The sequence below is a fragment of the Esox lucius genome, chromosome 7 (assembly GCF_011004845.1).
Source record: "Esox lucius isolate fEsoLuc1 chromosome 7, fEsoLuc1.pri, whole genome shotgun sequence".
NCBI lineage: Eukaryota > Metazoa > Chordata > Actinopteri > Esociformes > Esocidae > Esox > Esox lucius.
In genome coordinates, this window is record NC_047575.1 from 46591121 (window position 1) to 46609218 (window position 18098).

At 43.8% G+C, this 18098-nt stretch overlaps 1 protein-coding gene across 7 annotated transcripts in view; it reads right to left on the reverse strand.

Annotated features, from left to right (window-relative positions):
- Positions 1–18098, reverse strand: part of si:ch211-12m10.1 (teneurin-2) — a 259810-nt gene that overhangs the window by 83414 nt on the left and 158298 nt on the right. For 4 of the 7 annotated variants that reach the window (XM_029120920.2, XM_034293165.1, XM_034293167.1 and 1 more), the window contains one exon: positions 2663–2887. In XM_029120920.2, the coding sequence (XP_028976753.2) occupies positions 2663–2887 (225 nt within the window). Of the gene's footprint in view, positions 1–2662; positions 2888–12544; positions 12699–13486; positions 13859–18098 lie in introns of those variants that run through there. The other 3 variants (XM_034293168.1, XM_034293169.1, XM_034293170.1) reach the window with 3 other exon arrangements.

An 18098-nucleotide genomic window follows, 5' to 3' on the forward strand; every position in this document is an offset into this window, starting at 1 on the left:
ATTAGTGTGCCATTTCATTGTGGCACTGTATGCAAAGGCAAGCTGAGTGCTATACAATAGCATCAGAATCGTTTTGGGCGAACTTCATGAAAATAATTAAAAGTGTCTCGGTGTCAGTCGTTACGTCAGCCTGGGATACACATCAAGCCCTACCTGGTCATCCCCCGCCAGTCAGCCGGCACGAAGACAGTAGACGGTAGCCTCCACGCTGGGCCTGTTTCTATCAGCATTGACCCACGGCAACGACGGAGGGCGTGGACGCACTTCCATGATGCTTCAGAATTCAGATCCATCGGTTTTCTCCGGTGCGGTATTATTTGCTACTTCGCGAACGCTGGGCTGAACATAATGCTGAAATAACGCTATGCTAACTGCTAATTCTATTCGCTATGGAGCAGGTTGCCACAAGACGCGGCGTTTGATGTAACGTTTGCGACGACATCGTTCTGAATCGGCTCATTCTAAAATGATCGTGTCAATGTAACATCAAAGATGATTTCTAGGAGATTGGTGTTAATGTTCCTAACAGTTTCCAATCAACTACATTACTCTTACATTGTCAATGGCCTGAGCAGTGTGTTCTGGGTAATTTTGGGACAAAGAAAGCTCTTTGACTCATACCAACATAGGGGATTAATAAACTGATTAGCTTAGTGACCATACAGTATAACAACATTTATTTATTATCAACTCTGAACACGATTGGTCTACGGTCTTCTGGGCGGTGCGTGATATGTTTTTCCAACCAATGAGAATCCTGTCTCCTGACGTATTTAGCAAATATCTTTGGTAACATCAATGTAAAGCATCTATTCCAGTGCTATTACCGTCCCCTTAAAATCCCTGACCAGTTTCCAACCTTTTCATTCAAACTAGCTTTATTTATTTTAATGTCAACCGTTGAGTTAGTTTAATCGTATTATTCCAACAGTTATGATAATATTTGTAGAAACAAAAAGACTTGGAAAAAGTATCTTAAATAGGTGTGCTTCGGAAGTAATTTATATATAGGCCCAAAATAGGCTATATTTAATATTTTAATGATTTTTGGTGTTTCTAAGTCTTATTCGGTACACTTAACTTTGGTTAGAAAGTGCCAGAAAGAGATTTTATCTAGAACCCAATACACATCCTGTGACCTATTTTTGAATTCAAACATAGGCTACAATCTAGGATGCAATTCAATATTTAATATTTCTGTGTAGACCGAGGAGTTATCCAACCTGGTAAAATAAAAATGTGCTAGACAACTCACAAGCCAGAAACAAGTGCACTGGCAAAAAATGACATAGCAGGCAATTTCTTCCAAATACATTAAGGGAATGTTCACTGGTGTAAACACAAAGGAAAATGTAGTCCCAGAACTATGCAATATGAAACCACAATAGCCAAAAGCAGTGCTTCCTATCCACATTTTAGAATCCGGAAGTGCGGAAAATAATACTTGTAATAATATCTAACTTACTATCAATGTGTCAAATGTGCAGTCAGAAGAGCACAAAAGAGTGAGAGTCCATGGAAACCCGGACAAAGCCCATTTTACTGTATCTCTGACTGCAAACAGAGGCTCTGTGTGACATCATAGTAATCGTCTCAAATCCTTTCCTTTCACTGTCTTCTCCCACTGAGGGAAATGGAGTAACCTAGGACCTCTCATTTTGAATACTGACGTGATTAGAAGGTAACAGCTGCATTCTCACTCTCTCGAAAAAAAGCAAAGCCCATTCAAAGACGCACAATTTTCTTGCTTGTTCATGGTAGCATACGAAAAGCCAGAGCCATTATGTGCAGGATATACAGAAATGGATTAAGTGGGCCTATTTCCACTTCATTTCTAATGACTAATGATTTAGAATAACATTTTTTGATAGACATTTTTTGATAGCCGTTCAAGAGAACTCAGTGAAATGAATAGAAATTCCTCATCTGCACTAATTCTCTTAATTCAACATCTTACAAACACATTCAGTGCATTTTGGAATCAATTGAACATAATAATTTATTATACTAAAGTAACACAGATTTCTAATACATGGATATTTATCTACATTCAAAGCATTGGTAATTTCACAAGTTTGTCTTCTTTAACAAACTAAAATGAAAAAAAAATTCTATTCTATTCTTAAAATGTTAGGGTACATTAACAAGCTTTCCTTATTCTATCCAGTAAACCCCACAAGCTCCATCAATAACAAGGGTTTTTATGAAAATACCCTTATTATTGTTATAAAATGGAAACTGATTCAAAGGGGCTGCTTTGAGCCCCAGTCTTCATGACTTCCGTAGAAAGGAGCAAATTATTTTCCATTCATAAATAACAGTACTTACTTTTTTAATTTGAAAACTATTTGCAAATTCAGTATTTGAACTGAATCGTAAAATTCCCACGCAATAACTTAAAATAACGAGTTAGTAAAAATATTTAGTGTCTCTGCACCACAAATTATCACTGCAGCACATCTTTTTCCTTTACCAATTCACTAATTGGTAGTTGTCTGTGTGCTCACCTGAAACAGGTTCAGCCTCTTAACTGAGCTATTTAACAAAATATTACCGATTCATCAGAGATCCCAATCCATCCTCACACCACAGTACCTAGAGACAGAGAGACTCCATGGTAGGCAGATTAGCCAATGCTGTGCATGGACTGGGGATGTCTTACCCGCAGTGGGGGCCTGGGGTGGGGGGGCGCAGGCCCGCAGCAGATAGGAATTGGGGGAGAACTCGTCGTCGGGAGGGGGGTCCAGCATGACGTGCGGGGAGCCGCTGTCCAACAGGGGCACTTGACACTCCCTGATGGCCTGGGGGGCGGGATTGGGAGGGCCGGAGGGTGGAGGTGGGGCAGGGGGTAGCAGGCTGGACGAAGGTGTGGGAGGTAGGGGGCGACCTGAGGAGCACACACACACACACACACACACACACACAGAAAGACAGGGGCCCGTGTTTACACATTGTTACAGGTGGAGAACCGGTGGCCTCCGGTTTGAACATGATGCTGTGGTAGAGATGTTGCCCTCCATATCAATACGTTGTCCATCACACGGGTTCCACTGTCCATGTGTTCAGTATGGGAGTGTCAACGCCGCCGCGTGGCCGAGAAATAAAAATATAGACAATAAAAGACGTGGGAACCATTGAGAGCATCAAAGAGATATAGAAGTACTACAAGGCTTTATATTCCTTCAATCTCTCTGACAACATTGCTCTTTGATAGCAGCTGACTAAAAGGTGAACTCTGGTGTCGTTTGGAAAATTCTAGATTATTTTATTTGTCTAGAAAATAAAGGTTCTGCATTTGGCCCTGACCTTGAGAAATATACAGTCACCTTAAAAAATGACTGGTACTCCAGATATTTTTTTAATTTTTTATGAAACATAATACAAGAGAATGTTAGTGTTTACCAAGAAATAAGTACATACAAATGCATTTATATGTATTTTAAATAATATGGATCAAAATGATGGGCAACCCTTTCTCTAAAGAAAATCAAGCATTACTAAAGCAGCATTAACGTTCTCGGGTAAGTCTCAAAGCCTGTGTCTTGGCCTTTCCGTGGCCTTCACTTTCACTGCGGTATAAAAAAAGAGATAATGCATGTGAAATTCATTTGTCATTTATCACCATGCGTAAAGGCAAAGAGCTCACAAACGAACAGAGACCAGTGGTTGTTAACTTTCATTAATCAGACGATGAGGAGAAAACCTTTGACAAAAACCTCCATATACCAATAAGTAAACCTAAGGCAATAAATAAGAAGTTAAAATCAAGTGGGACTGTAGAAAACATGTCCGTTAGAGGATGCTTGTGTATCTTGTCACCACACAGAAAGGGGAATGATTTGGTAGAAAAATCTAGAGTTAGTCTCCAACTGAAACATGCAGAAAGGAACCTCAAAGCTACTGTCAAAGACGGTGGCAAGTTGAGCTTTCAGCAGGACAACGTCCCCAAGCACACATTGAAACTCACAAAGAAATAGCTAACTGACCACAAAATCTAAATGTGCACTGGCCATCTCAGTCAATCCCAATGATAAGGATGTAGTTTAACTGGAAATGCAGCCCAAATGATCTTAAAGACGTGTACATATTCAGGGGGGAATGGTCTCAAAGATCTCTTTTAATGTGCTTCAATCTAATAAAATATTTTAGGAAAAGACTAAGTGAAAGCACAATTTTCATGGTGATTCCTTTTCAGCAATGTCAAAGAGGTATTATTTCTATTACCATCATAAAGCACAGGTTCTTAAACTTGTTTGTCTCCTGCACTGACATGACATTGAATTGATTTGTAAAAATATGTCTGAAATATGTTTGAAAAACAAAGTTTGAAATGCATTGAGGAAGGTCAGGCAATAATTGTGCATGATCTTTCTTGTAGAAATAAAATACATTATCATTTTTCCCCATTCTAATTTCCTGCCTGGTGTATGACTCTTACTCATTCTGGCTTAATGGGTTCTGAAAGCACCAGAAGATGCGTGTTTTTCTCAGAGTTTCCTCTATGAGGAATGGAGTCATGGTATTTCAAAGCTTAAACCATTAATGGCTTAGAAACAGAAGTGTAGATAGAAAATAGAACCCACTCTGTTGAATACAACCACATTTCCTGGCTGCTGGCGGTCACCTGAGAATGTCACTGGTGAACCAAGCACATTTTGATTTATAATTCCTCTACCGAGGATGCCGTTTTCAGATCAGAAGGCCTTTGATTTTGAAAAAGCTGTCATGGACGTTAACTTGAAAAAAAAATAATAACGTTTTAAGTAAGCCTGTACTTTTAGTATGTACACTGGAAATCAATGCTTTAGTTCTGGTTAGCCCAAAATAGTTGACTCCACACCCCTGATCTATGATAATTAGTAACATAGCTGAGTCCCAGTATTAACGTCTGTCATTCAGACAATACAAGTAAATTGCATCAGCGGTTTAAAAACATATAGGAAACGAAGAAATAGGAGAAGCTACAGTAGCCACGGCTAACAGGTTTATTTGATCTAGTTAATATAAACGTGGAATTTCAAATGACTTGTGAATATGCAGAAGCAGCAGGGTTGAGGATTGGCCACAGTAAATTAGCGACAGAGTTGAAAGAGAATAAGAGAGCAGAACGGAGGAGGGGATAGGAGAGCAGCCAGGAAGAGCAGAAAATCCAAGAAGTAGCCTTTTTACTTATTATTTATCATATCCTAGGGCTTTAATAATTTGTTTTGTATAATATAACTTTGTCCAGCAACGACAAGCATTTATCTTATGAAATAGGACCTGATTTTAAGGCCATTTCAGGGATATAAAAAAACAAAAGGGTGTGGATATTATTAATTATTCTGAAAATTATCACAAAAAATATTAGCTCAAGCTTGGCCAAAAAACCAATTCTTCAATACAGACATTCTGTAAGCCACATTATATTACGTCTACTTGCTAGTCCAACGCAACAATGGTGAATTCAAGGATGAATCCCAGAAAGAGTAAACCCAGTTCATCCGCAGCGTCCGTTTAGATTAGCCTCAAGCGCATGAGCCAGTCCCAATGCCGAGATTATAGACACACGCGTCAACCCAGCATGTTGTGTTGGTGCGATGGAATGGTGTCACCTAGGCCCTGTAACTGTCTGTACCAGGCAAATCACTCCCAGCCGGCGTGAACGCCGTCGCCAGATAAATGCCCTCCACCACTCACTATGTCCTGAGCCGTATGCAGATCCATTGTCTAAGGACTGCTTCGGGCAAACACTTCACTGACGCGTTAGAGGCGGGGCGATTTGGACTTAATCGGTCATGTGAATTTTAAAAAAGCATTTTCGCTGAACAGTATGTGGTACGCCTCGGAGTCCCAGAGTGGAAGATAAGCACTGCATCAACTAGCTCACTGCCACACAGCTCTCTTCTAAGCCAGATCACTGGACGGCACAGTGAAGGAGAGGAGGGCACGCACAACTGGGGAGACGGAGAGTATCTGGACGGAGAGAGCTGAAGGCGGACAAAGATTCACCATCCTCCCATCAACACTCTTTAGCCCCAGTGTCTCCCCCAGTGTGTAGGCATTAGGGCAAAGTGCGAGTCAGGTGCGTGAGTGCCAGGGCAAGAACAAAAACGTGCACCCCTTGGGGTCCCCAGGACCAGTATTGAGAACTACTGCTTTGGCCCCATCGTCGAATCGACAACAACAACGAAACCCAGAGGTTTTCTGAATGGAAGCCTGGAGGGAGAAATCAGTTGCTGTCCCACAGACTCCGCCTAGTCCTCGTTGCATATTCCGCTGTGGTTGTTTTGGCACGAAGCCTAATAGTGAATCATATGGAGCCCTTAGTTCTGTTCCAAGCCTCATCCTCTGCTGTTAGCATCCCATCCTCCGAGTCACATGACACTTTAGGAAGCAAACACAAATGGGGGGGGGGGGGGCACCGCCTGTCCGCTCGGCAACCCCCACCGACCGACTCCTGCTGGGTCTGTCTACACACAGCGGGTCTTTGCAGTGACATTTGCAGAGATTTATCATACCAGTGTCCTCACAAATCACACGCCAAGACAAAAGCCAAAGGACCAAAGCTACCCTGACGTCCAGAGCAACCCGCCTCTGTTCTCTGGGCCTATGTCACGTTCAACATGGATCCAACAGCAGAGAGAGAGAAAGAGAGAGAGTGAGGGGGAGGGAGAGTTGGAGGGAGAGAGAGATAGGGAAAGAAAAAGAGAGGAAGAGTGAGAGGATGGAGAGACAGAGGGAAGAAGACAGAGAGAGAGAGAGAGAGAGAGAGAGAGAGAGAGAGAGAGAGAGGGGGAGGGAGAGAGAGAGGAGGAGGGAGTCAGAGAGAGGGGGGGGGGTGGAGGTATGTAGCGAGAGAGTGTGAGAAGACAAGTCCGACTTGGCTTTAATGTGACAAGCCGGCAACGATTACACAAATGTCACGCCCCAAAGATTTCAGACACATGGCACCAGTCCTTAATGCTTCGCATTACATATTAAAATCTGATTACGTTTGGTATTTTCCTCACTGAGGCCTTTGGTGTGTATTGAAAATAGTTGAATATGCACCTGAGATCTCAATGAGTAAAACGCCTCCTTGGACTGAAGGTACAGCCACGGCTGCTGCAGGCAGCATTCTCAATTTCTATTGGTTTATAGTATCCAGGGGTAACACCTTTATATCTCAGTATCTGTTAATACCAGACACTGTCTGTCCCTCCCTCCCTCCCTCCCTCCTCCCTCCCCCCCCCCCGGGGCTGAGGCCTGATCGCACGACAACCCTCAATGTGGTCTGAGCAGAACTGGCTCCGATCAGCCCGACTCCATTTTGTCACAGCGTCTTTGTGTCATCACTCCTGGTTACTGGGATGGCTCGCTGCGGCACGTAGTCTCAAGCCCAGGCACCAGGGAAACCACGCCTTATTTTCCCCCAAACGATCTCGGCCAGAATCCCTCTCAAAGTCAGATCCATGTTAGAGAAATTCGGACCTGCCAGGCTTTTTTTGCCCTCTTCTGCGTGTGACGCGTGAGCACCTGAGCACAGCCCATCCTTGAGGCCGTTTCACTGCTACAGCGAAGACGTTACGAGTGTGGAAGCAGCTTCTGTAGATCTGTGTCTCCTCTCTAAAAAGGGGTCTATTTAATTCCCCTCTAATAAGGAAGATAACCAAGACCTGCTCTGCTATTGCCTCTGTGAACAAGACACAACATAGACACCATAGATACGACACCTATCTCCTTACATGTAGACAGTGTCATGGAAAAGGCAGAGAGACAAAAGAACATCTTCTATTACAGATTGCCAATCTGGAGCCGTTGATAACACATTGGGCAGAGTCAGGTCAAAAGCTCCCACTCAAGGTTGAGGTCAGGCCTATATACATCCAGTGGTCCACTGTGTCCCCCTCCCATGCTTGGTTAGTCTACATGTCTCACAAGCTGTTCTGCTGAGATCGGCATAACAAGATGTCCACAGCCCTTGAGAAGTTGGCCCTGTCTATAAATATCTGCACATCCCGTTCAGCCAGAAGAGCAGAACACAGAAACACACAGACACAATAGCCTTACTCAATTACTTGAGAATACTTTGAATTTCCATTTAACATAGTTATAAAAGCAACATGAAAAGTCAATTTTCCGCCCCAACAGATTGACAGTTTATCAGATTGTTTCATATTGCAAAAAATACCCCAAAAATGACAATACGCAAAAAAAATTGTTTCTTTTTTTTCATATTTATCACACAATCAATCAACCTGATTGTCAGAAAGCATCGACGGCCATAACTTCAGGTTCTTTGCATGGCGTTGTCACGAGCCACAGCAGAAGAGCGATGTCTACGCTTCACGTACAACGCTAACATAGCAGATATCAATGACCACAGTTGGAGTCAATCTGCTCTGTATCCTGCAATGCTCATGGGGCGTGGATGACAGACTGCCCCGGCCAATCAGGACCTCCGATTGCCTCTCCCTTTGATCTTCCCAATCGCCAGCGGTATGACACGCACTAACAGAAACCTGTTGCTCCTTAGCAACAGGCATCTGTGGAATCTCTGTGTCCCAAAATGAAACTGGGAATCCAAACATGTTCTCGTCGCCGGCGGAGGCAACTCTACAGAGCGTAGTGTGACGCTAATGTCTGCCGGGGCACATTTCGTTCAGTTTCACCTGACATTATGGGTGAAATGATCCGTCACCATGTGAAACGATGTGAAACGACGTCAAATGCGCGCGTGTGCTTTGATACATCGGATGGCATGACACCAGAGTCACACAAAGTTGACCTCTTCGATCAGACGTCCCCCGGCTCACTGCGGGAGGCAGTGAGGGGCCAGCTCTAAACCCGGCAGAACCCGGACGGGTTTTAGACAGACGGGTTCATAAATCCTGTGGCACAAACTGCACACCAGCTTCCACCGCACAGTGGATGTCAGCCAGTGTGCCACGGCGGGGAGGAGACAGCGAGGCAGCAAGCGAGACTTGACATGGCTGTGAAGAGTCAGACTTATGATTATAATAAAAACACTATCATCCATTTACATCGGCGCATGTTTCCCTACACAGACAGATGGGAAACCGGCAAAGATGTGCTGAGTCGGCTCTCAATCACACAGCACAGTGTCCCACTTCTACCATCAGCTGTTGCCTTTTAATATATGTGCGGCATAAATTACTTATTAAGAGGAGCCTTACAGCTGCCTTTGAAGTAGGAGGCTCCAGTACAGACACTATTTTTATCTGGTGTCGCAAAAAAAAGAAACAAAACTGTCCTACTTTTCAATACCTCGACTCATCTTTACCCCCTCCATCCCTTTCCCCATCTCCTCCATCTGGAGTTTTAAGAAGTCACTCTTCACCCTCACAGAGGATCAAAGCGCTGAGAAATTAGATTTCATTCCAAGCCAATGAGAGCAGCCTCTCTCCCCTGATAACAAGCTCTGCATCAAATCGCTGCTTTTTTGTTGTTGTTTGTTTGTCTGTCTGTATTGTTTTTTCCCTTCATGAACCTGCCACTCACTTTCTCTCTGTCTGTCTCCCCCTCTCTGTGATGTTAGGGGAGATGTGAACGTGGAAGGTGCTTTTCCAACCCCACCAGCTGAAATCACTCATAATCCCAAAATAAGGGAATTACTCAAATGAAATAGAGCCTTTGAAGTAGGGACAGAGATTTGGTCACAGACACACCATAAAGCACAGTTTTATTTGAAGCAGGTCTTGACGGTAACATGTTTAGTCACTGGCCAAGAAAGATACACTCTCACCTCAAAGATGCCGTCGTTCATTTACTCAAGTTAAAGTACTGCAATGTACATTTAAGAAGCACACGGAAAAGACACGACGGTGATGACACAACATCTGCTAACACGTGTGAAGGCGTGTGCGCGCATTATTGCACTCTCAGCAACACAGGAATGTGTGCGGACACACACAAAAAACAAACACACACGCTAAACCCCCTCAGAAAATAAACCGTAGAACAAAAAAAATAATTATGAATGCATACAATAAATGTCAGTATGTTTTAGCTGAACCCCACTGGGATGGCCTGTGCCTCAGCTAGACGGCAAACACCCATCACGCTTCAGCGTTCCGACAAGCGGTTGCATCAGTGTCCGGGGGGCCGCCGGGTCCGGCCTTGGGGACCCACCGGCAGAGAGTGGGGCCCAGGTCATTAGTGTGCAGCAGCCCACTGGGGCCCCCAGCTGGGTCGGGCAGCATGGCGACAGGGCCACGACACACGGCCAGCCGGCGGAGGGTTCAGCCTCCTCTACCGGAGGCCCTGGGATCGACACACACGGGCCCCTGAGGCAACCACTGCTCATCTTTGCATCATGGGGCCCCGAGGAGCAACTCTGGCCTCTGTTGTTCTGCCTAGCTCCGCCCACAGAGCCCCGCGGTGGCAGTGTAATCGCCCGTCAGGCCTGACGCAAACCACACACTGTCCTGCGTGTTAGGGGTTGTCACTTTCCGTTCCTTCTCACACACTCTCACAGACACATAGATACACACACACACACACACACACATACACACACACACAGCTGTACTGTAAGCATTGCCTGATTAGACAAAAACACACGCTCCACCTAACACAGATAAAACTCTGCCTCGAGAAACAAAACGGTGCTCTGTGCTTGAACGATTTGAGAATAAACAGCGATACACACAGTATCACAGTATTCATGAGGTACAGGTTTGTGGTATCTGGTGTTTCATAAGGATTCCCGTTGGCTACTGCAAAAGCAAAAGCTACCCTTTCTGGGGTCCACACAAAAAAAGGCAAAACATGACGTAACATAGAACATTATCAGATGAGAACAGCGAAACAGGAAGGAGCCATTTACATTTAAATTAAGAACAGACACTTCCAAACACTTTGACACGCCAAGCATCCTGCACTTACTATCATGGTCAACGTCCCATTGACCCTCCCCTGTCTAGGCACGACATTAACATTCTTCACTTTATAAACTTTCTTTTCATTTCAAGAGGAGGAACATTTGGACGTAACTAAGGTCCTTATTTAGGGTTTTATTCAACAATGTCGAATTAAAATGTTTACAACTTTAGTAAACCTAGTCTAATTGCATTCACGTCCAATCCATACACTGACAACATGGATTGTGTTAATAAGAAAGAGCTTGTTTTCACTTATTAATTTGAAAACAGGTTAAGTGCCCCAAATACCGTTGGTGAAGTCTGGGATGATGAAGGGTTATGAACCAGATGATTTGAACCCCAAAGGTTGATTTGGTGAAGTCTGGGACGATGAAGGGTTATGAACCAGATGATTTGAACCCCAAAGGTTGATTTGGTGAAGCCTGTGGTAAATGAAACCATACACCGCAGGCAGGACAAAACATGGATTTTTACTGTTCTAATTGCATTGTCAATACACAATAATGGAGTTTGTGTTATTAACATTGCCATTTTAACGTGACTAAAGGCACTATGTGGGTACTCCGCTTAATGTCCTAAGTAAGAACAGACCTTACTGGTCGTATACCACACCTCCTCGTGCCTTACTGCTAATTCCAATCATCTGTGGATCACGTTAAGCATGTTTACTCCTCTGAGAGATTTAGATTTGTGTTGGCACACAAGCTGAATTTATAAAGGTAACCCAATTCTGTTTTTCAACTTGGTCTTTTGACAAATCACATCAGATTGTTTTACCTCAGATCTTTTTCAACGATTATGTGATTGGACAAAAGACCAGTTAGTAGATAAAATATGAGATTTGGGGTGCCTGTGAAAACATTATCCAACAATAAACAGGCACAATATTTCTAACCTTAATTCTCCAAAAATAAACAAGCACTGTTTAATAACCTTAAATCTCCAACAATAAACAAGCACTATTTTAAAACCTTAAATTGCCAACAATAAACAAACTATTTTAAAACCTTAAATTGACAACAATAAACAAACACTATTTTATAATTTTAAATCTACAAGAATAAACAAGCACTAATTTATAACCTTGATTCTCCAACAATAAACAAGTACTATTTGATAACCTAAATTCTACAAAAATAAACAAGCTCTATATTATAACCATAAATCTCCAACAATAAATAAGCACTATTTTATAACCTTAATTCTCCAAGCAGGGCCCCTTCTCTTGCTCTTTAGTACTTGGCACTCAGAACTTGGCGGAGGCTCTGACAGGCGATGCCTCCATGTGGTGAGGGCGCATATCAGAATATATTACTGTAACGCACTATGAGCTGGACCTTCCAGCATGTCAGATGACAACATCAACCCTTGAGACGTGGGCTGGCGGCTGAGTTGACCTGAAAAGATGCAGGGGAAATAGATGGCAGCTGCACTAAGTAACAATATTGCCCAGTGAAACGAAACAGTGGTGAAAACGGTACTAAGTATGTAGCCTAGAAAGAAACAGAAAGAGAGAGAGAGAGAGAGAGAGAGGGGCGGGGGGCGGACGGACGGACGTGTAATAGCACCCGAACGAGAGACGATGCTAATTTATATCAAGCACCCTGCGTGAATTTATGTAAAGCCAAACAAGAAATTTGGAAATGTAAGAAAAATACAGAGCAAATAAAAAACGATACCTTCTCATTACAAACACATTGCAGGACATCTATTCTGGGGAATAGATTTCTTGAAGATGGTGCAATATGTTCATGATAAGGAAATAAAATTCCTAGTGGTACATGAATACCGGTTACATTTTCCTGTCATTGAGGATTACTTGCGACCTCAGGCATGAACATTTAACAGGTATATATAAAAAATAAAATGGTGATTGTTTGAGAATATATATATATCAGTTTAAGATTTTCAGATGACAACCACTTCCCCTTACTTTGATTGCAATCACCTGTTCTGGGAGTGTCCCAAAAGCTCCATCACATTTTAAAAATTGTCTAAAAACCTCCACATTACTCCAACACAACTAACAACTTTCATAAGCAATAACAGTATTATCGGATGTACCTAATTAAAATGCGCGCCACACACACACACACACACACACAATTAACGTCTTTAGTTGAGCTCACGCAACACAATTTCTGACACCGACGCAGTTCATAAATTTTACAAAATGCTTGAATTATGATAAGGCGATATAATGTTTATTAGATTCAAAATAGCATGCGTCCCCAAGAAAAATATGTAATATAATTAGGCTACCTATGTATGATATTGCATTTCCTATTGAAAGGCATGTGTTGAAACAGATTATGCCCCAACCTAACGCCGCGTATTACACACAGCTGAGACATCATACGTTGAAATTAATATTTCCAAAAGGCTATCAATATAACGGGAGTAGAAATATGGCTCGACATTCAGTAAAAAATACATTTAAAAAAAACTATAAACGGACTGAATTTGGATTATCTCACGACAGATACACCTCCGCGTGCAACCAACTTTAAAAACCATTTCCAGCAGGGCGAGTACCGCCCAAATGTCGTTTTAACGGCATATCAGACATCTTTGAATGAGGCATTCAAAGCGAGCAAGACAAATCAGTAAAATCGGCTTACCTTTGCTCTTCACCATGCTGCGAACTCGGTTTGCTGCTCTACTCATCCAAGGGAGCTGGATGTTTTTCCCAGCATCGTCTCCGTGCGTTAGAAAGCAAGAGTCGGGTGTTCGGTGTCCGCTACACACGCGCGCCCCAAGACCAGACGGTGAAAGGCGCGAAACTGGGGATGTCAGAAGCCACGGCAGTCGCGGGTAGCTCTGTCTGCTGCTCTGCTCGCATTGCAACGAATATCCTACACGTAAGACATCCAAGCTATTTTCAAAGCTACAGTGCACCTACGTGATAACGATTTACTCGCAGCCAACCTGACAAAGACAAAGAGCCAGGCAATTAGTGTCGGCTACAATGCTTGTGGCTGAGGGGCGGGCGTGCGCGTAAGGTGAGCTCATGGTGTCATTATAGGGAATGGATTTTACTGTAGCTACCTCCCGAGTGCTCTACTGAGGCAACTTCTATCTCCCACTCTGTTGCTTTTACGACAAGCCTCTCAGGGATACATTTTAGTGCCTTCACGCTCTTGCTATGGGGTCAGTCAAATCGTGTTTAGAACACCATGCCATGCGCCAAGGGGCTTTCTACCGGTCTCTCCATGCCATCCTCTGCACCTCTTCAGTCCTACAGTCTGCGGTTCTCGCTTGCACACTCACACACACACAGTACTCAAACACACACACACACACACAGTACACAAACACTCACACACACACCGTACTCAAACACTCACACATAGAGGATTAAGAGCCTTCAGAATATCCTCCAGTGTACATTATTGTTCAGCTGAGCTGACATGACAGATTGAGTGAACTGTCCAGTTGGCATACCACCCCTGACTGTGGACAGATTAGGGCAAATAGCATGGTTCTCATCTTGAGGGTCTGTGGATGCCATAGATAAGACTGGCATCACATCTTTCATGGAGACCAGTTAGTATAAATCTTGGCACTTGCAAAGCCAGGTTTTGGGATTCGATTTCCATGGGGGGGTTGGGGGGTATGGTGGCTAGGGGTGAGGACAGCAAGAAAAGAGTGTCTGCTAAATGACTCAAAATCTTAAAAACAAGTTCAGGAGTCAAGTTCAGCACCCTGGAAATAATAACATACCCCCTAAAAATATATTGCCAAAATCTTAGAACAAAATTACTTCACATTTCATTCAAACAAACTCTGCCTATATATCTTTAAATTTACCACAGCACAATATATTCCAGAACATAAAAAGAAAAACAAATTATAAATGGTTTGGAATAAGTAGTTTGTCCAAAAGTACTTTAATCTTTGCCTCTGAAACGTGTTCCAAATCACAGTGTCTGGAGTCCAGAAATACAGTTAGGTTTGGCTGTGCATTGGGTGGGGTCTAATCGAAACATGACTTCTGCTTTTACCCCACACCTCGAGGGGAGGGGGGGGGCTGGGGGCTGCTACAGTGGGAGCCCGGGGACAAATAGGGTTAAACTGTTTGGCCCAGGGAGGGTCAGAACAAAAATGTATATTTATTTTTTCACCAACCTTTTCGTTACCGGTCAGATGCTCTGGACAGAATGGTTCTTGATGTATAAAACCAAATTCAAATGTTGTCCAGGAAACATTGTATAACCTGAACCCTGTGAGTCAGGTGAAATAGTATGGGGCAGGAATGAACTGACAGTCTGTTAATCAGTCACCTGTGTGTGCTTGTGGTTGTGTGTGTGCTTGTGTGTGTGTGTGTGTAGGAAAGACCCTGGTTGCTCTGTACATGTTGGGACCAGTGGGCGAATGCCCACAAGAAGAACGCCTATTTCCGGGTCAGGAGTTGGTGTTAGTGTGAGAATATTTTTAATTATTTCTGGTTTTGTTAGGCATTAGGTTAAGTTAAGGGTTGTGATTTGGTCCAGGAAATTGAAAAATAACACATTTTCCTCATCCCCATGAAGATAAATGAGAAAAATGTACATGCATGTGTCAGTGTGTGTGTGCATCTTAAGCAGAACATTTTATTATAAAAATGTCTAATTCCCAATTTTTCTCCAGATGGACAGTTTTACCAAAGTGCCGATTAGCATTCACGGGCCTTAGCAAATCTATCCTGTGTGGTGAGGGAACCATTAAACTAAAACCCCAGAACCCCCCCCAAAAAACATGCCTTCCCCATTTCATATTTGTTGAGCACTAAAGATAGCCCATCAACCAGCTATCTAATTAGTGCTAATTCAGAAACAAACTGCCTCTCCCTGACCCGTGTTTCTGGCCAGCGCTGTTGATTAACTGGCAATACCTTGACTGCTTACGGGAGGGACCCTGCAAAGCGCCAGTGCTTCCCACGCACATGCATCCGTCCTCATTAACCACGGCAGGTCTCCACCGTCGGAGCTCGCAAAGAGCGCCGTGGCGCAGAGACGCGGCCCTGCCACGGAGACGCAGGTGACAGAGGGCTGTGGTAGAAACATGACAGCCTACGCAGGGAGAGGGCAGGACAGAGAGGATGGAGAGAAGGAGAGGAGAAAGTAGAGGGAGATGTGATACGGCGGCAATGCCCGGCCATTCGTCGTTTTCCTGACGGGGGGGGGGGGGGGGGGGCTGTGGGGGGGTGAAAATTGGGGATGAAAACACATCTGCATGCTGAAGGCTCCAAACCCTGGACACTGCTGCTCTCCCTCCCTCACTCCCTCACTCCCTCACTCCCTCACTCCCAGCCTCCCTCCCTCCCTCCCAGCCTCCCTCCCTCCCTTTCTCTGTCCGCTGTAGAGAGCTGAAACAATGTAGGAAGACCTTTGTTTAGCTCAAAGCATTCAAAACTGCAGGAATGCAGATTGTACAGTCCATGTCTTTCAATAACAAAGGCAAAACGCACATGTGCACAACCCCCCCCCCCCCCCCCCCCCCCCCCCCCCACCCCCCCCCCCCCACCCCCCCCCCCCCACCCACACACCCACCCCCCCCCCCACACACACACACCCCCACCCACACACACCCACACACACACATATATCCACGAACAAACACCTAACACACTATGGGCTGTCTCCTGAGAAGGTGGCCCTGCTAAAACATGCTGTGCCTCACACTCTTCCCCTGTGCCCATTAGAGGTGAGACATTGCCTCTCCCCTCTCACGACACACTGTCCTAAATGAGAGAAAATGGAAGAGCTGAGCTCAACTGAACGGGTTTTTCTTCACACTTAGCTGTCAAGGCTTGCACCGCGAACAAACAGTTTAACCTTAGCCTAAAAATAAGAGGGCAATACAGGCCTCGCACACACATGGAGACACAGAGAATCACACACACACACACACACACAGGCCATTTATCAATAAAAAAAATGTCATAAAATCCATTTAAATTCTATTACAATCTGCTGCAATATGATAGCATATACAAGCCTGTCCCATTTCTCTCCCGTTGTCAGGACGAACCTCTCCATGTCTCTATTCTGTTTTAATATTTCCCCCACATAGCAGAAGTAGTCCAACTCCTGATTGAGCAGATAATAGAATACTCAAACTAGCCTCTTTGGCCCTCTTAACACCCATATCAATAGTTCCAAATGCAAAAAACTATTCAAAGCTTCACCCAACGCTTAGAATTGATTTGCACAACAAGCAATAACAGACTTTTCCAATTTGTTGACGCAGATGACTTCAGAAAGCAATTAAACACCCCCCCCCATACATATTTAAATGAGTTTTTCCTCCTTTCTTGTAGGATGTTTAATCATGAGCACTTTTAATCAGGTGGGCTGCCAGACAGGTCTCGATCACCATCATTTACAAGCCAGACGTAAAGACAAAGCGCCGCATTTGTTTCAATCAGAGTGGAACAATGCCTCGTGTTACCTCCCAGTTGACTTTGGGGGGGTTGCTCGGCTTTTCGCGGGGAGAAAGTTTGTCCCGCATTATGTAAAAATTCATTTCTTGACGGGAGTTTGTGCCCTCGGGGGGACCGGGCTGTTTGCGAAGGAGCAGTGACTGGAACCAGAACAATGCCCACACTAATGAACCTCTCAGGTGTTCCCAGGATCCTGGGATGGGGGAACGATGGGAAATAAACAAACAAGGTCATCACAGCAGGTAAATAACACAGCGGGTACATAATGCCTACGTATTATGCACATCTACAATTATATATTTGTATTTACATGTCATTTTTAATGTCATTTCCTACTCTTGAAAGGACAGCATAGTTCACTAAGGGCAGAATGTTAATGACTTCCCCCTTGATGAGAGATGCCCAATAGGACATTGATGATGATTGAAGTGTATGAGAAGTGATGAGTTAAGGCACAAGTGTTTGAAGGTGTGCATTCCTAATTTAAAACCAAGTAGTTCTTGAGCTGTTCTTCAAATTTTTAAACCACCATTACATGTAAAAGGGGATTACATTGCATTTTGCACTGAAATCTACAAAACGTACAGCTTTTTTTTTTTTCACACACGTTAAATATATTTTGAAACTAACAAACTACTTAGTCCCTGCCAGTCATACGCGTGTACATTTTTTTATTTGACTATTACTTAAGCTGGTGAGTTGATAAAGAACTTATTTAAATGACCTGGGTCGTGTTACAGAGGAGGAGGTGCAATTAGGGTCATCTGTCTTGCTCAGGGACAGAACCACATCTTTCAATTTGGTGGTAG